The 26,251-nt window shown below is 43.6% G+C and overlaps 2 protein-coding genes across 4 annotated transcripts in view; one reads left to right on the plus strand and one right to left on the minus strand.

Moving 5' to 3' along the window:
• PPP1R10 (protein phosphatase 1 regulatory subunit 10) overlaps positions 1–18,590 on the plus strand; it is a 46,664-nt gene extending 28,074 nt beyond the window's left edge. Inside the window, exons 18-21 of one of the 3 annotated variants that reach the window (XM_068250414.1) lie at positions 2,380–2,505; positions 2,760–3,146; positions 17,738–17,772; positions 18,264–18,590. In XM_068250414.1, the coding sequence (XP_068106515.1) occupies positions 2,380–2,505; positions 2,760–3,146; positions 17,738–17,772; positions 18,264–18,368 (653 nt within the window). In that variant the 3' untranslated portion in view covers positions 18,369–18,590. Of the gene's footprint in view, positions 1–2,379; positions 2,506–2,759; positions 3,147–3,808; positions 4,232–17,737; positions 17,773–18,263 lie in introns of those variants that run through there. The other 2 variants (XM_068250415.1, XM_068250416.1) reach the window with 2 other exon arrangements.
• The window catches only part of ABCF1 (ATP binding cassette subfamily F member 1), a 413,240-nt gene that overhangs the window by 236,360 nt on the left and 150,629 nt on the right, over positions 1–26,251 (minus strand). The gene's annotated exons all lie outside the window — the stretch shown is intronic.

The following is a 26,251-nucleotide window of genomic DNA, read 5'->3' on the forward strand; positions in this document are numbered from 1 at the left end:
TCCCTCCCCCCCGGCCCCTTCCCTCCTCCCCTCCGTGTACTGGGATTGGAACAATATGGCGATCCGTCCTGTTCTGCCTCTCCTAGGCATCAGCCTATGAGAGGAGGGCGCTCCCCGGCCAATCAGAGGCCGGGGATCGCCGATCTGTACAGCGCTGCGGCCCCCGACAGCGATGTATGCTTGTAAACAAGCAGCCTGCAAGCCGCGATCAGCGGCTAGCGGGCTATTCACGGAACTCCGTTCCGTGAAGCGGCAGTAAACGATCGCGTATGCGCACGCCCGTTCCCTGGGAAACTGCAGCCCCAGGACTTGACGCCAATTGGCGTTAGGCGGTCTTGGGGCTGCGGTCGCCCATTGGCGTGAGGCGGTCGTAAAGTAGTTAAAATAGGCTGGGTGCAGTGAAAATAAAGTTAGTCTGTCGTGCAAAATCAGTTAGAGGACTGTAAATCTGCCTATTTTAATGAACTGAAGTGAGACTATGGAGGCTGCCATATTTATTCCTTTTAAACCATAACTGTTGCCAAGCAGCCCTGCTGATCTCTTTGGCTGCAGTAGTGTCTGAATAACACCTGAAACAAGCATGCAGCTAATCTTGTCAGATCTGACAATGTCAGAAACGCCTGATCTGCTTGCTTGTTCAGGGTCTGTGGCCAAAATTATTAGAGGCAGATGATGAGCAGGATAGCCAGGCAACTGGTATTGCTTAAAATAAAAATGTCAGCTTCCATTTCCCTCTCACTTCAGTTCTCCTTTAATTCATTTGAAAACTTGTTCAGTTATTAACACTAGAGTAACTCTGGATTTTCTGACTTGTCCCGGTACTGTGAAGGGGGGGCGGAGTGGGGGTGTTAAGGGGAAAAGACAACCAGACAGATTCTTGCCTGAATAGTAGTAGTCCAATCTGGCCCTTCCTCACAGGTGCTACATTTGTAGCATGGAGGGATCGCAGTATGAGGGGAAAGCTATGGCCACACTCAGAGGGGACCTCGGGCTCTCCTCTCTAGCTTCAATAACTGTGTGCAGCGGCAGACAAACACACCCTCCGTGCATTCCAGGGCGGATGTTTATCTCTAGTGTCTGACGCTACTTCCTGTATAAACAGGAAGTCGCAGCAGAGGCTAGAGCGAAACATCCGTGCTGGGACGCACGGAAGGTATGTTTGACTGCTATAGTTATTGAAGCTGGAGGGGAAAGCCATGTGGCCATAGCTTTCCTCTCATGCTGCGACCCCTCCAGCACCCCAAAACGGCCCCAACCCCCCCCCGTGGGCGCAGCGGCTGCAGCCCCTATTGTTACACGTGTGTGTGTGTGTGTGTGTGTGTGTGTGTGTGTGTGTGTGTGTGTGTGTGTGGCTTTATACTCATCCTCTGACTACTACCTTTGAGTTGATCAGCAGATGTCCACCTGTAAGGCCTCGTTCACATCAGGGCCGTTTCTTTGCGCTTTTTACAGAGCACTGCCGTGTGCGATCAGCAATGTATTTACTTTCCTATGTAACTAAATGTAGCTGGTTCACATCTATGCGCTGCGCTGAGCAGCGTTACAGAAACGTAGGGTTGCATGCATTTCTGTGCGTTGAGCTGGAAAGCGCACATCAATGCAAGTGAATGGGTGCGCTTTTTTAGCGCATAGAAGCGCGTACAAGCGCATAGAAGCGCATGCGTTTTTTTACCCCTAATTGGAAAAAAAATACATTTACATACAAATACAAAGTTTTATTGACAACTGCTGCTGGTACAACAAGCAAAACGTGCTTTAAAGAAGGGCAGCGCAACGCACAGAAACGCGCACTAAAGCACGCAGAAGCGCATGCGTTTTTACCACGCGCTTTCACACGTCTTTCAGTGCAGCAGATGTGAACGAGGCCTTATTGTTTCTCCAGCGGTATTTGCTGATGCATACTTTTGCCGATTTGTCATATTACAGGATGGTCGGCACACAGCGTGGGGGAATCTTTTTGTATAATGGTTTCTGGTGATACAAGTTCATTTTAATTTTGTGTTATGTTAATGGTTTTATATTCACTATCCTAGAACAGATATATGCAGATCAGGTGTTCTGACTGCACTAGCTGCAAGCTTGCTCAAAGTGTGTGACTTGCACATGATAATGGACAAAATAGCATGACTAAAAGGCAGATAAAAATAACAGCCTCCCTGCTTTAACACGGTTCAGGTGTCCCTTTTAAATGTACTTTTCTGCAACCCTGCAGTGTAACAAGGGGGTATAGATGAAAACCACTATTTAACTTTGTCTGCTTCTAGGCTAAATATGTATGGTAGTCAAAACACATGCGGCTTTGAAACCCAATGCCTTTTACAATAGTTTTTAAAACCCGTCTTAGTGTTTAAAACTCTCCCCCCTCTCTCACTTTCTCAGGAGGATCTGGAGCCTCAGGGCCAATGCCAGCCAACAATGGATTTCCCCCACCCGGCCCAAAAAATTCTCCTGGCCAGCAGCCGCCTCCACACTACCCACCACCTGGACCTGGCGGACCATTTCCAGGTACGGCACTTTTATTTGACCTGATATCAGTGCTTCAATGCTATCAAGAGTGGCTTGTAAATGAAGGTTGGGACAAGAGAGGTTAAAAACTGAATTCAATAAATAAAGTTGGTATGATTGCCAATGACCGTGTTGTGTAGTCTTTAACCTGCTTATCCTTGACGTGAGGGTGAAATGCTCATTTGCGTTTGCACGTGAAATCAGCCTGCTGTCTGTGTAAGAAACCATTCTGACATCTACATGTTATTTTTAAGGTCCCCATGGGCCACCTGGTGGTCCACGAATGATGGGTCCTCCTCCCCCACAACGTGATGGTTACTGGGAACCCCCACCTAATGAAGTGAGAGGTGAACATCCTGAGGCCATGGGAGGGAGAGGAGGGATGAGAGGAGACAGGGGACACCTTCCTCCATTTCATAGGAGTAGAGGCTCCAGAGGAGGCGACCCAGGATTCAGAGGGAGAGGTGGAAGAGGAGGCGAAAGGGGACCTCCTGGACGTGGAAGGGACGGACCGCATGGTATGGGACATGGAGAGCACAGAGCCTTTGGTGGAGAACATAGAGGTTATGGAGAACACAGAGGTCATGGTGGAGAACACAGGGGCCACGGCGGGGAACACAGAGGACATGGTCATGGTGGAGGTAAGGATTGCCGCTGGAAATGGCAATGCATTTTTCCCATCAATCTTTTATAAATTTGAGGTTTGGAAGATCAGACTTGCTGAAGGCAGTCTTTAAAATTAATTTGCTATCAAAAGTAAAGAAAAAAAAAAACTACTGTAAGATTTTGCTATATTCAATCAAAATCTGCTGTACCCTAAGGTAGGAAATAAAAATTGATAGGCAGGTGTATTTTTTTATTTTTTTTTAGTTTTAAGTTAAATCTAGGTTTGCTAAAGAGCCTGGAATTTTTTATTTAGAAAAAGCAGCACTGCCTGAGTTGATGGGAGACCTCCTCTGTACTAATCTCCCTGGTGTGCATTACGTAACTGGGAGACAGGAGACAGTGGCGTATTCCCCACGGGAAAGTTCGTATGCCGACTGATGTCCTCTCATTTCTTGCGGCTTTAACATGGGGTATTTTTAAATGTTTGACGGGCTATTTTTTCCCTATTGCTATGGAGTATAATTTTACATCTACTTCATTCAAAATTTAAAATCAAGCTAATACGGGACATAATACGTATTTACAACATTGTAATCTATGAAATTATGGCAAGTTTAAAAACACCAAAAGGATCATTTCAGGGGTTTTTTTTTTCCTTTTCTAATTTACCAATAAACTCCATTTGTTTTGTTCTCAGATATGTCCTTGCGTCCAGTGTGTCGGCATTTCATGCACAAGGGGAACTGTCGATACGAAAACGACTGTGCCTTCTACCACCCGGGCATCAATGGGCCACCACTACCTTAAACACTGCCGCTGTTTTAATCAGTATTTTTCTGGAAGAAAACGAACAAATTGAACTTCTTGTTCTATTTAATTATGGCTTCTGTGAGGCCCTGATCCCTTCCCTCACTATGAACAACTCTGAGGAAGAGGCAAATGAATTCCGCCTGCCTTTTGTGAACTGATTCTGTGTTACTTGAAAAACACTGACAGTCCTTCTGTCGTCCTCGCCGTGGGTGACCTTGGATCCCTCATTTATTCCATCAAGCAATACCTTATAAGGAATAATGATCTATACAATTCCGCAGTCACACTAAAATACCACTGATTATGGAAACTTTGTATCAAGATTCGAGATCTCATTTTTGTGTTTTTTCCATTTTCGTTAGAGCTTCTCTCACATTACTTTTCCATTTATTATGTCCTATCCTCCATATTTTTTTGGAGGGAGGAGGCTTCAAATATGTTGTCATCCCAGATTTTTTCGACTATCTTTCCAATGATATCCTGAGAACACTAAATCGCTATACGTAGTGCACTTTTGCCCAGAAGGGACTTGTACAATGGTAACCAAGCTTCCTGTTTCAGTGAATTCCATGAAGAGTAACCAGTATTACACTGACTGCTACCCCGACATTTTAAGTGGGAAAGGCCCCCAAAATTTGCACTGTAATGGACTGGTTTCCAGCATTGAAAACCACTAATTATCTGTATTTCTACTTTGTATCTTCGTGTATATTGTCCGTCTGTTAAACGATGCTGAGCATCTGTACGAACGTATACCATGAACATGCTGCTTTGTTTCTTCATGCAGGGTACAGAGATGACGAACATAAGTATTTACTATTGCCACTCACAAACCAGGAGGTAATGGCGTTAATCAGTGTATGTATATATATATATATATATATATATATATATATATATATATATATATATATATATATATATATATATATATATATATATATATATATATATATATATATATGGTAATTTTTGCGGTTTCGATACTACTTCTGTACAGTTTTTGTCATTGCGCCCAAAGTGTATTTAAATACAGTATTAACAGGGGGAACTCTAAGGGGCTTTTTGTCCACTGACATCACAAAAGTGGGAGGAAGTTCTGGGTTCTGCCCTGGAAACTTGTTTTCTGTGAAAACTGTCCGAGAATATATTGTAATTCTTTTTAATTGCTTTACTTTTTATGGGTCCCTAAAGGGATTCTATTCTTTGGACTTTTTTTGTATTCTTTGTAAATAAAGAAACCCAGTGAGAAGGTGAACCGATTAATGCTCTCAAACTCTTTACTTTGTCATTTATGTTTCGAGGTATACTTAAATCTGTTCACCGCACTGCCATATATGACCCTCAGCTGCCAATCTCTCAGAAAGCAAAGTGGCTACATTACAGCTAAAGGACATGGAATCATTTGCTTTGCATTGACCTTCTCTAGTGTAACGTCCAATAAATAAATTGGTAGGTGAACAGAGGCGCCAGAAGGATAAAAGTACATAAAATTTTTAAAAAAATTGCTGGGAGGAAGTGGTGGACTCGCCTCCGTTAAAGCAGACACCAAGGACTGTAAATGTATAGATATACACATTTATTGAAAATACCCCAAAGATGCAACGCGTTTCGCGGGCACAGCCCACTTCTTCAGGCAATAAGCAGGGGATAAACAACAGCAATTCAGTTATAGCAAGCAGAGCACCTCTGTCACAGAGGTGCTCTGCTTGCTATAACTGAATTGCTGTTGTTTATCCCCTGCTTATTGCCTGAAGAAGTGGGCTGTGCCCGCGAAACGCGTTGCATCTTTGGGGTATTTTCAATAAATGTGTATATCTATACATTTACAGTCCTTGGTGTCTGCTTTAACGGAGGCGAGTCCACCACTTCCTCCCAGCAATTTTTTAAAAAAATTTTCCACCACTTCCTCCCAGCAATTTTTTAAAATTTTTATGTACTTTTATCCTTCTGGCGCCTCTGTTCGCCTACCAATATATTTGAGTCCACCCCAGGTGGAGGGGTGATCTACCCCCTTTCTTCCTATCTACAGAGAGCGACTTCTTAATCCTGAGTGAGGGCAGGTCTAATCTCCTCACCTGCCTAATGAGTGGTTACCTAGGTGGTAACCCGTGTTTGTGAGTATAACCATCTCACTGTTTCATTTATCCAATCAATTTTGACATACTACACCATATTGGGCTCTCGATTTCTCTTCAACTTTAGTGTCCAATAAATAAACTCTGCAATTGCTCCTTATTGTACAGATGATTACCCAGTACAGAAAATTATTTTTTTTATAGCTCTCCAACATCTTCTGTAGTGCACTGTACACGATACAAAACAAACACTGGGGAGCATAGATACATGAGTAGCTCAACCCTGTACTATCAGGACAACCAGCAACACAAGTATATACATGTATAGCATAGATAAATACAATTGATGTGAGACATTACCAATACTTTTGATAAAGTACAGAAATGGGAATAACTAGGTGGAGATTCCTGCCATTGCAAGTTCACAATCTAGAAAGTAGTGGGTGGGGACATCAGAGAAGGAGAGCATTAGGAGTTAAAGAGAATCTGTACTGTCTGATTTGTACAATAAACAACATACCAGTCGAGTCACTGTGATCTCCTGGATCCCTCTTTGCCGTTTCTGCTGCTCCCCGCCGTGATGTGTATAGATATAGAGAGAGATATTTTGTATTACAGTATACTACAAGTATTTATTACATAGTGAATTTTATGCACTCCAGTCAGGGATTCGCACAGTTTCTCAGCATGGGCAGTTCCCTCCCCCCTTAGACAAGCTGAAATTGAGAGCAGAGACCTGTCTGTGAGGGATAAACAAAGCACACACAGAGCCTGGAGGGGGTGTGCATAACGTCTCCCTATCACAGCAGAGGCAGTGCATTCCTCTGGGTCAACAAAGCTTGACAAAGAAAAGATTAGATTTATTACAGAGACAGTGCAATTAGAAAAGGCTGCAGTAATCCAGACCACATTAGAACAAGGTATAGGAACTTAATAAGATAGAAGAAATAAGGCTGAAACATTTGTTAGTCTCTTTAAGGTTGGGATGTTTTTACTTTGAAGGTAAACGGCTTGGTTGCAGAGAAAGAAGTTGGAATATCACAATTTCCATTTTATTCATGTTAAGTTTGAGAAAGTAGGTTGACATGAAAACAGAAACCGCAGATAGGGAATAAGTGTAGAGAGGTCAGGAGCTGAGAGACAGATTTGGTTGTCGGTGTAGAGGGGATACTGGAAAACAAGAGCTTATTAATCGTTCTAAGCCATAAGTGTAGATGAGGATTAAGAACAGAACTTTTGATTACACGGACTGACAGTGGGCATAGAGAGGAGTTAGTATTGGAGTAGCAGGCTAGATGGGTAAAAGAAAATCAGTGTGCTAGGCCTTTAATTCTCAGTGATGAGAGAATCTGGAGAAGCAGAAAATGCTTGACTGTGTCAAAGGCAGAGGAAAGGTCAAGGAATATTTAGTACGGAACATTGGGCTTTGTATTTTGCAACCAGGAGGTTATTAGCAACTTTAGTGAGGACCGTTTCTGTGGAATGGTGAGAGCGGAAGCCAGACTGGAGGAGTCTAATGAGTTATTAGAGGGAAAGTCTGAATAGATGTGCTGGCGCTTTGAGTCCGCCAGGAGAAAAGCGCGATATAAATGTTCTGTGTTTGTTTGTTGTTGTTTGTTTAGCTGTTTGGATGACAAGGGGATAAGTGGACACTGTCTTTGGGTCAGTGTAATATTACAGGGTGCTTAGGGGTTTTAAATAATCAGCAAGGGATCAAGGTCACACTAATTACTGCAGAAGACTTGTGGGCGGTACTGGCTGAAGAGGGGGAGAAAGAGGAAGATTGTCAGTTATAACATGGGTAAATAGTTATTAAAGGTTGAAATGGAGCAAAGCTGAGTTAAAGAGAACCTGAGGTGGGTTTGAAGAATGTTATCTGCATCCAGAGGCTGGATCTGCCTATACAGCCCAGCCTCTGTTGCTATCCCAAACCCCCCTAAGGTCCCCCTGCACTCTGCAATCCCTCATAAATCACAGCCACGCTGCTGACAAACAGCTTGTCAGAGCTGGCTGTGTTAATCTCTATAGTGTCAGTCTGCTGCTCTCCCCGCCTCCTGCAGAACTTCAGTCCCCGCCTGCATCCCTTCCCTCCCTGCTGATTGGAGGGAAGGGATGGGGGCAGGGACCCGGAGCTATGCAGGAGGCGGGGGAGCAGCTGAGACTGACACTACAGATATAAACACAGCCTCACAGCACGGCTGTGACTTAATAGGGATTGCAGAGTGCAGGGGGACCTTAGTGGGGTTTGGGATAGCAACAGAGGCTGTGCTGTATAGGCAGATCCAGCCTCTGTATGCAGATAACATTCTTTAAACCCACCTCGGGTTCTCTTTAAGACTATGTCCCGAGTATGGCCAAATATTGTGAGTGGAAGTAGAGGACCACTGTGAGAGATGATAGGAGGTGGGTAGAGAAGTTAAAGCCAATCTGAGATGAAAAACTAACTATAGCAAGTAACTTGTCTATATATCTTATCTAAAGTTTAGATGGTTTACATGGTAAATCTAGCTGCAAAAGCTTCAATGGTATATGATTATTTCTTACGGTGATACAATGAGAGCAGCCATGTTTTGCTTGTCGCATTACACAGGCAAGTTGCTCTGCATCTCCACCCCTCAGTCTGTGAAAACTCCACTCCCCTCTCCGCCCCCTTGTCTCTAAAATCTTGTGCATGCTTAGTGTGTGCTGGTGGCTAAATTTACTGGAACACAACCTGTGAAAGGAGAAAGGAATAACTGCAGATAAGTTTTCTGTGATATATCACAGCTATATTCAAGGAAAGCGTGAAACCTGTGTAATCAAGCCTAATTTTATTTATAAAACTTTTTTTTTTTTTTGTTCATTCTAAACAGATAAAAGGATTACTCTGCTGTGACATAATTTATTACTTCTTTGTAATTTTTGTTATGGTGGCAGCAGGTTTTTTTCAGAACCAGTCCATCTCAGCAAAGCTAGGAGTGATTTGTAACTTCTGTTGCACCCAGTTACCTGATGCATTTGGTATAAGGGTGTGGGCAGCACGGTGGCGTAGTGTTTAGCACTCTCGCCTTGCAGCGCTAGTTCCCCGATTTGAATCCCAGCCAGGTCAACATTTGTAAGGAGTTTGTATGTTCTCCCCGTGTCTGTGGGTTTCCTCTAGGCACTCCGGGTTTCCTCCCACATCCCAAAAACATACAGATAAGTTAATTGGATTCCCCCTAAGACTGGCCCTAGACTACGACATATATACATAGACATAAGACTATGGTAGGGATTAGATCTCCACATGATATGCAATAGCAGACCTCAAATCAGTGAAGCTTCCCCCCCCTGAATGACCCACAGCAGTGGGCACCTTAGTGCAATTGTTACCACATTTATTTATTGAAGTATTTATATAGCGCCGACATGTTACGCAGCGCTGTACAGAGTATATAGTCTTGTCACTAACTGTCCCTCAGACGGCTCACAATCTACTAGTCATATGTCTATGTATGTATCGTGTAATGCATGTATCCTAGTCTAGGGCCAATTTTAGGGGGAAGCCAATTAACTTATCTGTATGTTTTGGGGATGTGGAAGGAAACCGGAGTACCTGGAGGAAACCCACACAGACACGGGGAGAACATACAAACTCCTTGCAGATGTTGACCTGGCTGGGATTCATTCCTGGGGATCCAGCGGTGCAAGGCGAGAGCACTAACCACTATGCCACCGTGCTGCCCGTGATACATGAAACTGTTACAGTCCAAGACTTTTTATAATTTAAATTCAACCTGTGTCCTAGTGTATATGCAGTTGGAGTTGAACCTCAGTTGTAAATTGTCTTAGATCACTCACTAGGCTGTTCACAGAACCGGGACGTCCAAATGGCTTAGGCCTCGTTCAGACTATACGTGCTGCCGTGCGCATTTTGGCAGCGCGTATAGTGTGCGACACGCAAGAACGGTAGAAGGGCATAGACAGCCCTTCTACCGTTCCCATCATATGCGCTGCGTGGCAGCGCGATTGCGCTATCGCGTGCTGCACGCATTTTTGGGAATTGCAGCGCAGATCCCATTCATTGTAATTAATGGGATCTGCAGCGCATAGGAGCGCAGATGGCGTGCGATCGGACGCGTTGCGTTCCAATCGCACAGCCATCTGCGCTAAATGATGTGAACGAGGCCTAAAAGCGGACCCAAAGCAAACATTTTTTTTTAATCCAAAATATGTAGTTGCACCACTCTGACACATACAAAGATAAATAAACACTCCTTCAAGCCTATGAGCATTTCAGTGCATGCTTTTCACCCTTCTCTTTTCATAACTAGGGTTATACAGGTGGCAGCCATTAGCAATTCCTCCTTTGCTGGACACCATCTACTCCACCAGTCTGCCGCATTCTGTCCAGGCAATATGAAAGGAAGGGAGAGGTTCCTCCAATAAATGTAAAATATTTTATATTTGTCATCATGCAGCTGAAGAAAGGCTGCTATTTATCATTATAACCGGTTCAGCACCGCAGTGCCGAAAATCTCATGCATCTGAGCAACGTTCACCTCCCATTCATTCGCCTATAACTTTATTGCTACTTATCACAATGAATTGATCTATATCTTGTTTTTTCCGCCACTAATTAGGCTTTCTTTGGGTGCTACATTTTGCTAAGAATTATTTTTTTCTAAATCCATTTTAACAGGAAGATTAAGAAAGAAATGAATAAAATTCATTATTTCTCATTATATATATATCAGAATCAGAATCAATTTATTTTCGCCAAGTAAGTTTGCACCTACAAGGAATTTGTCTTGGCAGTTGCTTAACAAACACAAACAAAAACAATACAAGGACAGTGTGAATATTACAAGTTAACTATTTCACATTCCTGGACGTGAAACTCACGTCCAGGAAGCCATGTGCGCTCCTGCGCGTCCACGCGGCCGATCGCGTGCACGCGCGCGATCGGCCGGCGGTTTGTTAGCCAGTGAATCAGTGAATCGGGCAACGGTGCCCGATCACTGATTCCTCTCCCCCGCAGAAAAAGCGACAGCTTCTCTCGGAAGCTACGCTTTTTCTGCTTCCTACGTCGCTCTAAGCGTACGTGGTACGCTTAGAGTGACATCACTGTAAACAACTCATGGCTGCCATCTTGTGGCCAAAAAGTAAACTACATCTAAATGTTAAATAAAAATAAAAATACACATATATTTACAAAAAAAATACAATTTCAATCCCACCCTCCCAAAAATACCCACATAAAATGTTTAATTAAAAAAAAAAAAAAAAAATTACAATTAAAAAAAAAAAAAAACACAAATATTTACCTAAGGGTCTAAACTTTTTAAATATCTATGTAAAGATGAAATATTTCTTTTTTTTTTTATTATAAGCTTGTAAATAGTGATGAATGCAAAACGGAAAAAATGCACTTTTATTTCCAAATAAAATATTGTCGCCATACATTGTGATAGGGACATAATTTAAATGGTGTAATAAACGGGACAAATGGGCATATACAATACGTGGGTTTTAATTATGGAGGCATGTATTATTTTAAAACTATAATTGCCGAAAAGTGAGAAATAATGATTTGTTTCCGTTTTCTTCTTATTCTTCCTTTTAAAATGCATTTACAGTAAAGTGGCTCTTAGTAAAATGTACCCCCCAAAGAAAGCCTAATTGGTGGCGGAAAAAACAAGATATAGATCAGTTCATTGTGATAAGTAGTAATAAAGTTATAGGCTAATGAATGGGAGGTGAACATTGTTCGGATGCATGAAGCGAAAAACGACTGAATGCGAACTTTTTTTATTGTACTTTTTTTTTTAAATAAAAAAAAAAAATGTATGTGGGTAATTTTTGGTGTGGGAGGGAAACTGCTAATTTTACATGTAAAATAATATTTTTTTTTATTAAAAATGTATGTGGGTGCAGTTTACTATTTGGCCACAGTGGAAAAAGTCCTGGATGCGAACTATCTCGCATCCAGGAACTAAAATGCTGGGGCAAAGTTTCCTGGGGGCAGAAATACCACGCTCTCTGGAGAGAAAGCGTCGGTATTTCTGCGGGGAAGTTAGATCGGTGAATGGGAAATATATATATTCCCATTCACTGATCGGGGGGCTAGCGGCGGGGGCGCGCCCGGTCACGCGCACCAGCCAGCGGCAGCAGCAGTGCCTATCTGGACGAGGAAGCTCGTCCAGATAGGCCGAACTGGATAATTTAGAAAATAGATTTTATTTCTGAAATCTTGTATTTTTAATTTGGGTCCACTTTAAAGCAGGTGCCTTTTTTGATCTCCATTCCTTATCTTACCAAAGAAGCCAGGTGGCCACTAGGGGGAGACAAATATGCTAACTTGCCTAGTCCCCATTTTATATTAAAATATACTCTACCTGTTCCCACTGGCCATTTGATGCCATCTCAAGTCGCATGAATATTGGTAACAGGATCAGAGTCTTAGTTTAGTATAGCTCTCCTAGTGAGAGGGAAATCTTGTAAATCGGGGGCCCGCGTGTGGTGTGTATTTTTTGCTTGTTGACTGGTTTCATTTGCAAAACTGCACTTTAAAATTGACTGTAGACAAATGTTTCAAGGGAACAAACAGGCATTGACACACCAAGAATGTCAAAATAATGAATACTAAAACATACACAATAACAGACAACTCCTAATTATCACACCTTACGTACTTATTAGCAGGGCTGTGGAGTTGGAGTCGTAGAGTCGGGAAAAAATACTCCGACTCCTAATGAATTTGTAACTGTAATTAAAATAGAAAATATGATAAAATGTTCGATTTCTCAGATAATAGTCATTAAAAATAATGTATATATACAGTAATAGCTGTGCTTAGTCCACAAAAATGAAATAAACCAATCAAAATTAGTTACTTGTGCTGCTTCAATAAAGCAGTCCCCGTATTTTTAAAGTCAGATATACATATCTGATTGTGACTGTATATATGATGTGTACACAGGAATCTCTTATATATACTAAATAACATCTATGCTGTAAGAATAAAGCCTGATGTGTAGCTGTGTCACTAATAGAGATGGTCAATGATATGGAAATAATTCTGCGTTGATGCTGATTTATGCAAATGTATGCACTCCCTTTGCTGATGAAATCAAATAATTTGATATGTTGTTAAAATTTGGTTTAGTGACTGCAAATTAAAGGGTACCTGAGACGGATGAAAAGTAAAGTTTTATACATACCTGGGGCTTCCTCCAGCCCCCTTCAGGCTAATCAGTCCCTCGCTGTCCTCCACCACCCGGATCTTCTGCTATGAGTCCTGGTAATTCAGCCAGTCAGCGCAGTGCGGCCGCATGGCGCTCCCACAGCCAGGAACATTCTGCACCTGCGCAATAGTGCTGCACAGGTGTAGTATGCTCCTGGCGGTGGAGTGTGTGCATGCGCACTACGCCCGACTGGCTCAAGTACCTGGACTCATAGCAGAAGATCCAGGTGGTGGAGGAGGACAACGAGGGACTGATTATCCTGAAGGCGGCTGGAGGAAGCCCCAGGTATGTATAAAACTTTAATTTCATCAGTCTCGGGTTTACTTTGTTACACAGTAGTAATATACTCTACATATGCACTCCCCACAGAGCTGCAGGGAATCCACTGAGAATGCTGTGCACATTGAACACAGAGGTGTTGTCTGTTTACAATCTCCTTATTCCCCTGCAGAGTACAAAGCACATCATTCTTACATGTTCCCACACTTACATTGCCTAGGGCCTGATAGATGTTCTTTGTTCCGGTTTGTACCTTTTACAAGTACTCTTACCAAGGACCAGTTTTAGTCTAAAGGGAATAAATATAGTAGTCTACATATCCTTCTCACTTCAGTTGTCTTGTAAAATTCCTAAGCGTTGGCAGTTAAGAGACGAATTTCACATTACATACTTTAAGGCTACTTGCACACCAAGACGTAGTGTTAGGTGCTATGTTAAGGTCGCATAACGTGCACCTAACACAACGTATGGTGCTGCAAGAGAGGACGGTAAAGTGAGCCGCGTTAGGCGGCTCTATCCCTATAAGGTCTCCCAGAGTGGCGCTGATTGGCCGGCGGGACCACGTGATGCGGAGCGAGACACTCTGCATCACGTGGTCCCGCCGGCCAATCAGCAGCCGCCAGTGCAGTGAATATTAAGTAGCCATGTGCGCGGCTACTGTAGCTGGCTTTCCCCACCTCCTCTCTGCCCCCCACTGAGCATGTGCAAACAGTCTAATGCGGCTATAGCCGCTCTAACGCTGTAGCATGCTGCACGTTCCGGACAACGTGCAGCGTTACATGTAACGCAACGTGGGCAGTGTTAACAGCCCACTTGTGTTACATTGCTGTGCGTTGGTGGAGCGTTACAGGCGTACTAATGTGCGCCTGTAACGTCCCTGTGTGTAAGCAGCCTTAATCAACAAAATTGTAATATGCAAATTAGAGGAGTCGGAGTCAGTCGGTGGAATCCTAAACTGAGGAGCCGGAGTCGGTGGATTTTTGGACCGACTCCACAGCCCTGCTTATTAGTCACCACATTAGCAAAAATGACAGGTGAAGAGGTTCAAATAAACAACATTGATTGCCTTGTGGCAATGATATCAAGGAGTGAAATACATCAGACAGCAAGTTTAAAAAAAATAATTAAAAAATCAGTTTTGGAAGGTGATAGGTGATTGCTGTCACACAAGCAGCAATTTTATACAGATGTGGTTACGCCCTGGTGGGCAGATCAATGCACTAATGCATGCAAATTGACTTTTCTTAAAGAGAAACTCCAACCTAGAATTGAACTTTATCCCAATCAGTAGCTGATACCCCCTTTTACGTGAGAAATATAATGCTTTTCACAAACAGACCATCAGGGGGCGCTGTATGACTGATTTTGTGCTGAAACCCCTCCCACAAGAAGCTCTGAGTACCAGGGTACTTTTGGCAGTTTGTTACAATGTAACAATGTTCACAGACAGGAAATAGCTGTTTACAGCTGTCTGTAACAGCCAGAACAGCTAGGAGCAGCTACATAACCTGCCCACAGTAAAAATGTCACCATGTAATAAATGTCAGAATGTAAATCAGGGATTTTAAAGATGTTACAATGAGCAAACACTGACTAAATCATTTATACATAATTATGGTAAAAATGAAGCACTTTTTTTACTACATTATTTTCACTGGAGTTCCTCTTTAAAGGCATAAAGTACAAAAATTGAAAAAGTGCATAGGTATGTGCTATGGTGCTCAATTTACCTCCTGAGCGTTACGCCGCTCAGGAGGTTTTGCTAGCCTGTGTCCCCATGCTTAATTTATTAGATCCAATGGCTGCAATAGCTTTAACTAGCACTAGGGTAGCTAGTATAGGTAGGCGGCAACCCCCGATTGTCTGCGATCCCCCCCATCCAGCCGCTTATATATATTACCTAGCCTGGTTCTGTCGATTGCTGTAGCCGCCCTATGGGGAGGATCGTACATGACGTCATGCGCAGTCACGATCCTCCCCACAGAGAAGACCGGAGCTGTGCGGGGAGGCTACGGCAATCGCTGGAGCCAGGATGGGTAATGTATAAACTGCTGGATCGGGGGGGGGAGGGAGGGGGTGCCGGTTACCTATACTGCCTAGAGCTAGCTAAAGCTTTTGCAGCCATTTAATCAAATTATTAATAGGGGACTCCTGAGGCTGGCGAGCGGTATGCCTGACACAGTGTCACAGAGGTTAAGAACATATAGAACAAAACAAATACAGTTATTTTTTTTTTCTAAAGTGTTTTTTTACTAACAGGTTTAATCCACATACGATAAGACAGCAACATGGTAAACAGGTAATGCCACATACATTAGCTGAACTAAAGTGGTAACATTTTCACTTCACCCCCCCAAGCCTCCCCCCACCCCAACCACTCTCTGGTCAAACTAACAAATACAGTTCTAAATACACAGGATAAAGTATATGGGGGATATCCAGTACGAACCACCCCCCCCAAAAAAAAAATTACATTAGATCCCTTCTGCCCCCTCCCCTGCCCCATAGTTACCAAAATAAAACACTTGTAAAAAAATAAAAAAGTCAGTGTCCGCATAAGAAAAAAAAAAAAGTTACCTTAGGGATTCAGCTTTTTTAATATGTATGTCATGAGAGTATATTGCCATAAAGGCTTGTAATTTTTGATAAGGTACAGAGGAAAATATGCACGCACGCCCACGTGCGTGCCAAATGAATGGCAAAAACAGGCAAATGTTTGTGATTTCATAGGGGCAGTCATCTTTTCGGTTGAAAGGAGGTGACAGGGAACATGAGACACAGTTCCAACTGTCCTGTGTCCTGATCACCCCTCCCAGCTGCCCGCGCTAGGCAACGAGAACAACATCATGCTTTGCACAGCATCAGGGGGAAAATGCTCGGGTAGATTTATTTGATGGGGCAGAGCTTAGCTTCTTTGCTGCTAAAAATGAGGCTTGGGTAAGAAAAACAAAGTTCTGATGCTGTGAAACTGTTAAAGAAACACCAAGCCTTTTTTTTAGTGCTGCTGAGTAGATTTTTAGTCTGGAGGTTCACCTTAAAGTGGATCCGAGATAAACTTTTACTAATTGCATAATTGTGTTCCTTTCATGTGGTTTATAGGGCATTCCTCAAGCCCAATACTTTTTTTTTTCTAATTCCCTATAAACTAAACTAGCTTCGCCCACAGCTTCTCCAGTGCCTTGGCACTCTCAGACCCATGTAGCAAGGGCTTATGGGAGCTCAGTCTTGGTAGGAGGAGGAGGTGTTACTAGCCAGAGATTTCAGAGGCAGAGGGGAGGAGGAGAGGGTAGTGAAGTTTTCACAGGCTGAGGGCTGGAGATGCAGATCAGCTTGCCTGTGTGTAATGATCACAAACAGAACATGGCTGCCCTCGTATCACAGGAAAAAATAATCATATACTGTTGAAGCTGTTTACAGCTAGATTTGCTGTGTAAACTATCTAAACTTTAGATAAGATATATAGACAAGTTAATTGTTATATTTTTTCATCTCGGATCCACTTTAACCTCCTTAGCGGTAACCCCGTGTGTGACACGGGGTAAGCCGCCGGAGGGTGCCGCTCAGGCCCTGCTGGGCCGATTTGCTTAATTTTTTTTTTGCTGGACGCAGCTAGCACTTTGCTAGCTGCGCCAGCACCCCGATCGCCGCCGCCGCGCGCCCGATCGCCGCTATCCGGTGCGGCGCGCGGCCCCCCCCCCCCCCCCCAGACCCCGAGCGCTGCCTGGCCAATCAGTGCCAGGCAGCGCCGAGGGGTGGATCGGGTCTCCCAATGACGTCCCGACGTCGCTGACGTCGGTGACGTCATCCCGCCCCGTCGCCATGGCGACGGGGGAAGCCCTCCAGGAAATCCCGTTCTTTGAACGGGATTTCCTGATCGCCTATCGCCAGAGGCGATCGGCGGGGCTGGGGGGATGCCGCTGAGCAGCGGCTATCATGTAGCGAGCCCTCGGCTCGCTACATGATAAAAAAAAAAAAAAAATTAAAAAAAACTGTTGCGCTTCCCCCTGGCGGTATTTTTCATACCGCCAAGGGGGTTAAGCAAGCTAAAATAAGGATTGCCACTAACGCCTGTAATGTTTAGAGCCGAACTTTTCTCAGCAGTAGTCCTCCATTTGTGTTTTACCCAGGTTCTGTAGCGATGCTACTGTGGAGCCTCTTGAATCATTTTCCTGGATGGCTACCACTGATGGTAATAGGAACAATGGAAAGATGATAATTTGTTTAACGGCACTGCTTACTTTTCCTTCCACATAGACTCAATAACCAAAGGTGATAGAATGGACAGCCTATTAAAGAGAACCCGAGGTGTGTTTAAAGAATGTTATCTGCATACAGAGGCTGGATCTGCCTATACAGCCCAGCCTCTGTTGCTATCCCAAACCCTACTAAGGTCCCCCTGCACTCTGCAATCCCTCATAAATCACAGCCTCGCTGTGCAGGCTGTGTTTACATCTGTAGTGTCAGTCTCAGCTGCTCCCCCGCCTCCTGCATAGCTCCGGTCCCTGCCCCCGTCCCTTCCCTCCAATCAGCAGGGAGGGAAGGGATGCAGGCGGGGACTGGAGTTCTGCAGGAGGCGGGGAGAGCAGCAGACTGACACTATAGAGATAAACACAGCCAGCTCTGACAAGCTGTTTGTCAGCAGCGTGGCTGTGATTTATGAGGGATTGCAGAGTGCAGGGGGACCTTAGGGGGGTTTGGGATAGCAACAGAGGCTGGGCTGTATAGGCAGATCCAGCCTCTGTATGCAGATAACATTCTTCAAACCCACCTCGGGTTCTCTTTAAAGAGTCATCGGGTGGGCTGGTCATTTACATCCTTACACTGCTGGACCTGGGATGAAGATGTTGCTGAACTGAAGAAGTGGATGACCGTGAGCCTCATGTAATCCGGACCTAAACCTGAGCAATATGACTGAGAATATGATGGCAGTACACAACCAGATGATCTCTTCAATGAAATCTGCAGTGCAAAATTATTTTCCTGAGTTGTACCGGTAGAAATATGCAAATCAGTGCTGCTCCTAAAGTTATCAGGAGAAAGGTCCCCCTCTTATGATATTTCAAGCCTCCCTGTTGGTCTGTAATATACAACGTATTTAAAGAGGAACTCCAGTAAAAACAATGTAGTAAAAAAAAAGTGCTTCATTTTTACAATAACTCTGTATAAATGATTTAGTCAGTGTTTGCCTATTGTAGAATCTTTTAAATCCCTGATTTACATTCTGACATTTATCACATGGTGACATTTTTACTGCTGGCAGGTGATGTAGCTGTTGCTTGCTTTTTTGGCAGTTGGAAACAGCTGTAAACAGCTATTTCCCACAATGCAACAAAGTTCACAGACAGGAAACTGCCAGGACCATGGTCCTCAGAGTTTCTTGTGGGAGGGGTTTCACCAAAATATCAGCCATACAGAGCCCCTTGATGATACATTTGTGAAAAGGAATAGATTTCTCATGTACTATGAGCTACTAATTAGGATGAAGTTCAAATTCTTGGTCACGATTTCTCTTTAACATCTAACAGCAAGAAACACAAATATGAACCACGTCAGTACCTTGACAAATAAAACCAGGACCAGGACAGTTTTTACTCTCCTGCTAATTATATCCCTTTGATTGAGTCTAAATATCTTAGTTTTGAGCCTGACCAAACAAATGTACTATTGTCTTTTAAAAAAAAAATGGCTTTTTTGTATTCTTTAAATATAATACGCCGGAATTGATCTATGTTTTTAAGAGAAACTGTGCTAAAAAAAAAATAAAACTTCAAAACAGATGTTGAAAATATGTAATTAGTTTTCTTGTTAACCAGTTCACCCCCAAGGGTTTTTATCCTAACGGACCAGAGCAATTTTCAGTTGTCAGCGCTCCTCCCTTTTATTCCCTAATAACTTTATTACTACTTATCACAAGAAAATGATCTATACCTCGTTTTTTTCGCCACCAATTAGGCTTTCTGTGGATAGTACATTTTGCTAAGAATTTTTTTATTCTAAATGCATTTTAGTGGGAAAAACAGGAAAAAAAGAAAAAAAATCGTTATTTCTCAGTGTTCAGCCTTTATAGTTTAAAAATTAAACATTCTCCTGTGGATAAAACAAACACGTTTTATTTGCCCAGTGGTCCCGATAATTAAACCGTTTAGATTATGTCCCTACCACAATGTATGGCGACAGTATATTATTTTGAAATATAAGTGGTTATTTTTCTGTTTGTTCTGGCCATAATTACAAGCCCCTATGTAATAAATTAAAATTAATTTTCCCCCATAAAATATAGAATAAAAAAAGCTGAGTCCCTAAGGCAACTATTTATTTATTTTTTTAAGCTGATTTTTTTTTTACAAGTGTTTTTTTTGGGGGGGGGAGGGTTGGAAGTGTAATTTTATTAATGATGTGTATATACTTGAAAATGTATGTATTTTGTAGGTGTAATATACTTTTTGGCCACAAGATGGCGCTAGTGAACACTCATAGGCCGTGTTCATTTTTTTTATTTTTTTTTTTTACACTTTATTAAACTGTTACATTTCCTGTTTATGTGAATGGACGTAGCCGCTGTTCGCGGTCACGTCCATTCACTCCAGGCACTGCGATTGGGTAGAGGCCTGTTCAGTCCTCTTCCCCAATCACCCAGCACGGGATCCCGACGGTAATGGCGGCGGTAGCGGCGGACACACGGCGGTAGCAGCGGCGGGAATGCGCGACGTATTAAAACGTCATGTTGCTGTTAATAGCGGTAAGCATGACGTTTTAATACGTTAGGATGGCGGTAAATGGTTAAAGTGCGCTACAAGCAAATTTAAGGGTTGTAAATTTTCACGTGGGGTTAGCCTTTGATAGGGCCTGTGGTCTGCCTCCAAAAGGCTGTCCGTAACTGTTCCCATTTGCAGTTATAACGGCAGTAAAGAGCCTAGTCAACAGTAAAGTGGAAGAAAAGGCATCAGCTGCAATGGGGACGCCTAGTACAAGTCCATTGCAGCCAAAGATACGCCCCCTTCCTGCCTTCTGTAGCCACTGCGACCCTGCCAAAAATAAAATTGCATCATGATGACTTTAGGGCCCCCTTTAGGCTGTGGCCTCCTTGGGATGCTCTGATTCTCTGCTGGCCGGCCCAGTCTTTTCCTCTAGTCATATTATACTTCACATGCGCAGCCCGGGCCGCAGACATGCTCCCGTTGCCAAGCACAGAATGCTCCATCCTGGGGTGGGAACGCGATGGGGCATGTGGCTGGGCTGTGCATGCGCAGTACATCGCGACTGAAGAAAAAGCCATTGGAGCACCCGGTAGGACAGTGAGGAAGCCCCAGGTAAGTATAGATGCTTTTAATTTTTAATCTCAGGTTTCCTTTAAAGGGGTTCTGTAGAGGGGGGGTTCTGAGGATAAAAACCGCCACTTACCTGGGGCTTCTATCAGCCCCCTGTAGCAGTAATGACCCACGCTGTCCTCCTCCGATCCGCCGTTCCCTGCCACCGGCCCTGGTCTAGTGCGGCACACCGTCCAACTGCAGCTGCACGGCCGTCGCCCCGGCCTGCTTGCTCCCGCCTGCGTCATCGGAATCTTACTGCGCAGGTGCAGTACAAGAAAACTTCGTACTGCGCCTGCACAGTAAGCTTCCGAGGACGTGAACGGCAACGCGCATTATTCGGAAGTGACAGACGAATAATTGCCGGTGCCGGCGGCAGGGAATGGCGGATCGGAGGAGGACATTACTGCTACAGGGGGCTGATAGAAGCCCCAGGTAAGTGGCGTTTTTTATCCTCAGGTTCCCCCTACAGAACCCCTTTAAGCTGTCGGCAAGCAAGAAAATACTTCTTCACCTACTTTCTAGTACTTTTTCAATTGCAAATTTAGACCCAGTTGAAGGTCGCAGGAGGCGGGCGCAACGCGTAGGTGGGTGGGGTTACATCCCGTTGAGGAGTGGAGCGCTCCATACTCACGCAAGCTGGCGGAGGACCTTGGTGTTCAGCGTGCCCGCCGACAGCTACATTACATTGGGTTAAGTCCCGGTGAAGAGCCATACGCAGAAGCCGCGAGATAGTTGGCGGCAAGATACAAAGTGTTGGTAAGCCCTGCATTCCGCAGGTAAAGATTACGCATATCTTACAGTTTAAACTACCCATATGCATGCCCTTGGTCCCATGAGCATTAACATTGCACTGTTAACAAGGCCAGACCTCTGTGAAGAATGAGAGTTTCTGAGGATTTTGCAACAAGGAGAAAATTGTCCAAATAATGAAAAGATGCAAAAAACCTTGGCGTCTGAGAATTGTTATAACTGCCTGTAGAACTTTTGTAAAAGTGCGAGGTGAGGAGGAAAGACCAAATGGAAAAGCTCTGAACTGAAGATGAATGTTGGTGATTTTGGGAAGGATCGATGGACTGGAACATGTAGGTAAGCATCATTAACTGGAGATCTCCTGGGATATGCTTAACATCTAATGCCTGATTGATGTGAAGACATTGCGTGCAGCAGCTCAATATCACCTTGTGGTGAGAGTTATTTTGTCATTTGAGCTATCGTGCAATAGTGATGCTGATACCGTAGTACCAGTGATTGGTGCAACGGTTAGCCTATTACCGTATGTCTAACTCTCCACACGTGTTGGATGACATCAAATGTTATCTGAAGTTACAGCCAGTGAATTTTGGACTAGCTTGGCACTAAATGCTATTTGGGAACGGAAAAATTGCCAGCGCTCCTAATCAGGCTGCATCAGAAATTACTACCATCAGATGCATGTAGAGCCCCATAGAGGCTGCTATTGCCACACTTGCTATTTGCCTGTCTTCACCTCTGGGGAAAATATATGTTGCTACATGAGCTGTTGTACAGCGGTGACTCTATCAGTGCTTGATGGAAACATTCTGTTAATTGCTATACAGCTTGGCTCTCAACTATACTGGATGATATGCAACTAATCGGGTATGAGCTAACTTGTCCTGGAACTATGACTGTCTTCTTTGCTCGCCTACTTGCTGCTCAATATAGGAAGATTGAAATACTTACCTACAGGAAATGTCCCTTTCCTGGTGCAATTCCATGGCAGCATACAATGGGTTATGGCCCCACCCCTTAACCCTATTGGACACCATATCTATAAGTCTTTTGCTGACACGACAGCCCACCATTCTTGTAACTATCGTCCTACTGTACTGGGAGGGTTCATATGCTGCCATGGAATTGCACTAGGAAAGGAAAATTTCCTGTAGGTAAGTATTTCAATTTTCCTGTTTCCCTGGTGCTTCCATGGCAGCATACTATGGGATTTAACTATCCAACAAAAATACAACAGGGAGGGAATTACAACACTATTTATTAACAGTGCATGCAGTATCAATTATTGAAAGTCCTACAACAACAGAGGTGAGAACTGATGGGTCAACCCTATAATGATCTATAAAGGTGTTGCTAGAGGACCACCCGGCAGCCTTGCAAATAGCTGACAAAGATACTCCAGCTAAGGAAGCCCAAGAGGAAGCTATTCCCCGAGTTGAGTGAGCCCCCGCTTGATCAGGTGGAACAAGCCCTTTAGACTTGTAGGCATTACAGATTGTTTTTTTGGATCCATGTGGTGATTGTTCTTGTTGCAGTCTCCTTTCCCTTTCTATAACCATTTGGTACTAGTAGTAGTAGGAGTCGCTGAGACTTTCTGAATGGTTTTGTCAGAGCTATGTATTTCTTCAATAAAGAAACTATGTCTAGAGCATGAGCCGTGACCGGGTTTTCCTTTTCAAATAGAGCTGGTAAAGACCATTCATTATCTAAATAAAATACCGTGACTACCTTTGGTAAAAACTCTATCATTGGTCTCAAGATTACTCTATCATGGTAAAAGACTATGGCCTCAATTCACTAAGATCATGCTAGAGATAATAAAGCAAGAGAAAACTTACCTCCACACGTGAGAGAGTTATCTTACCTCTTCATTACTTAAGTTACCTCTCCTGTAGTTAATTTACCTCCTCTGTAGTTAATTTACCTCCTCTGTAGTTATTTTCACATGCAGTTAATTAACAGCCTGTCTTTAACTCTGGAGTTATTTTAAGGATTGGAGAGTTAATTTAAAGACAGAAGATTTAACTTTAGGCTTGCCTGAGGTAAAATGTTTCCTGAATACTACACGCCTTATCACCATGGTAACAACTCTAGAAGAGTTATTAAAGACAGGAGATAAGCTTAGTGAATTGAGGCCATTGTCAGGTTCTGTGCACCCTAGAGCGTGCAGTTCTGATACTCTTCTTGCAGATGTGACTGCTAGCAGAAAAGCTAGTTTATATGTTAAATTGGATAACAAGCCATTTCCAAAAGAAGGAAAGGTGAAGAACTTAGAAAGTCCAGGGCAACTGGCAAATCCCACTTTGGATAAAAGTTTCTTCTTGGCGGTTTTAATTTTAAAGCAGCCTTCATAAATTGTTGAACTAGAGGATTTAGCATCCATTTTTCTCCAAAGAGAGAGGACAGTGCAGTGACCTGAACTTTTAGAGTATTATAACTCAGTCCCATATCTAAACCTGCTTGAAGAAAGTCCAGAACATTTGTTACTGAAGCTGAAACAGGAACAAAGTCATTTTTAGAAGCATAGTGAACAAATTTAGACCAAACTTTTTTATATACACTATTTGTAGAGGACTTTCTTGCTTTCAATAAAGTGTTAACGACAGGGCTAGAACAGCCTAGTGTAGAAAACCTTTGCCTCTCAATATCCAGGCTGCCAAATGGAGTTTGTTCGGAGCCGGATGGAACACTGACTTCGCCCTAAGATAGAAGCGTGGGACTGTTCTCAAGAAACAGAGGCTGTGTTTTGGTTAACTGCAGAAGGAGAGGAAACCACACTCTGTTCGGCCAACAAGGTAGTATTGCCAAGACTGTGGATGATTCCAACATCAGTTTCCTCAGAAAGTGGAATATTAGTGGAACTGGTGGAAATGCATAGGGTAGTAGAGGAGGCCATGGCTGGGAGAGTGCATCTATCCCCAGTGCTTGTGGACATTGATTCTGGGATGTCACGGACGGTTGCGGGGCCGCAGACGTGTCCTGGAACCGCCCGTGAAGAAAAAGCGTTCGCACTCGATTCTCTGCATCGATTGCGCTTCAGATCAATAGAATCTGGGTTGATTGTGTAAGAGGATCTACAGTCTTTTCTTAGCTGTAAAAGCCTGGGGGGAGGTGTTAATTAGCTTGGACATATTCCCTGTGGAAGGCAGAATAACATGGAGACATGAATTCCCTTTTCTGTTCTGGGAACCAGGTGACACCTATCTGATCTCATGTGGATGTTAATTAACCAAAGAGTGATAAGGAGGTCTAGGTTCAGCCAGGCAGGCTACGAATCCCCGGGAGGTCTTGACACCTTGCTCCCTGGTAAGGATCAAAGGGAAGCCAGCTGCTAGCAGCTAGCACACATCCTGAATAACCTGAGTCTCATAGCATAATCCATAACTTCCCAGATCTGTCATATTTCTGGGGTTCCTGAGATGGCAGCTTCACCAAACGTGGGGGAAGTGTAGCATGAGTCCCGGTGCTGGTTCTGAGGAAGTTTCAGAACATTCTGAGGTAAAGACTGCCAGTTAGGCAGTCTGAAAGTGCCCTGATGATACCACAGGGGTCCCACCCCTCATGTCTGGTATCAGGGCGCTGGGTAAATCGAGACAGACCTGAAAATGTTAAAAAATCTGCCCTGACCTGTACGCTTCTGTGAGATAGGGCCCATGTATGGTTAGATATGATTTCTGGTCCCCAGGACAAGGGGAGGGCTCATCTCATCTTCTAAGGGTGTGTGTGGCTCCCCGCCCTCACTCCCTCCTACTGGATCAGGGGCATAAGAATGGCAGAGAACCCAAACTCAGTGTCCTCCACCCTGAAACATCATCCTGATCTCATCTGTGCCAGCTTGAGGATATGCTGGCATCCACCTGGTCTGAACTCTGAACTTTGATTGAAACCAAGAACTTTACAAGTTTTCCCACTAAAGGACATCTTTCCAGGAACTAAGTATTTTTTTCTCCCTTCTTTTATTTTTCATACTGGCTATTACTGTTTTAATAATTGTTGATTTTAATAATTGTCTGTATATATTAATTATTTATATTGCTTTCAATAAACCGACGCTATCGTCAGTTGTTGTTCTAGCTACCCAACTATTCAGCACGCACAGAACTGATCCCGGGTCTCTGAAGAGACGCTACTATTGGTTGTTGTTGGCTAGACAGAATAGAGTGTGTTTAACCATTTTTATTCGCAGGACTAGTCAGTCAGCGGGCTCCTCGGGCCCATGGTAACCGAGGTGGTGGCAGTTATACCCTGAATTAGTGTGTATTTTGTAATTACCGTACCTCACAGGCCCCCTTCTGGTTTGTCTGCGGCTAATTCCCAACGGTTCCTGCGCATTAACTGCGACCAGAGTTCGCACGATCCGTGCGCTGGCACCATTTGGAAGGCAATTTGCGGTCTGACCAAGGGGCCTCATGTGACAGAAGAACTGAGGCAGTTTGTGATTGCTGATTGATGCAAACAGGTCTATCTTTGGTACTCCATATTTCCGAGTGAGTTGATGAAAGACTTCTTGGTTCAGAGACCACTCGTTGTTGTCTAGGATGTTTCTTGATAAGAAATCTGCTTTCGTATTCAAACAACCTGGAATGTATACTGCTTTCAGATATAAGAGATTGTGTTCCGCCCAGATGAAGAGAGATGCTGCCTCCTGAGAGAGAATTCGACTGTGAGTCCCTCCTTAATTTTGAATGTATGCCACATTTGTCGAATT

The sequence above is a fragment of the Hyperolius riggenbachi genome, chromosome 8 (genome assembly GCF_040937935.1).
Source record: "Hyperolius riggenbachi isolate aHypRig1 chromosome 8, aHypRig1.pri, whole genome shotgun sequence".
NCBI lineage: Eukaryota > Metazoa > Chordata > Amphibia > Anura > Hyperoliidae > Hyperolius > Hyperolius riggenbachi.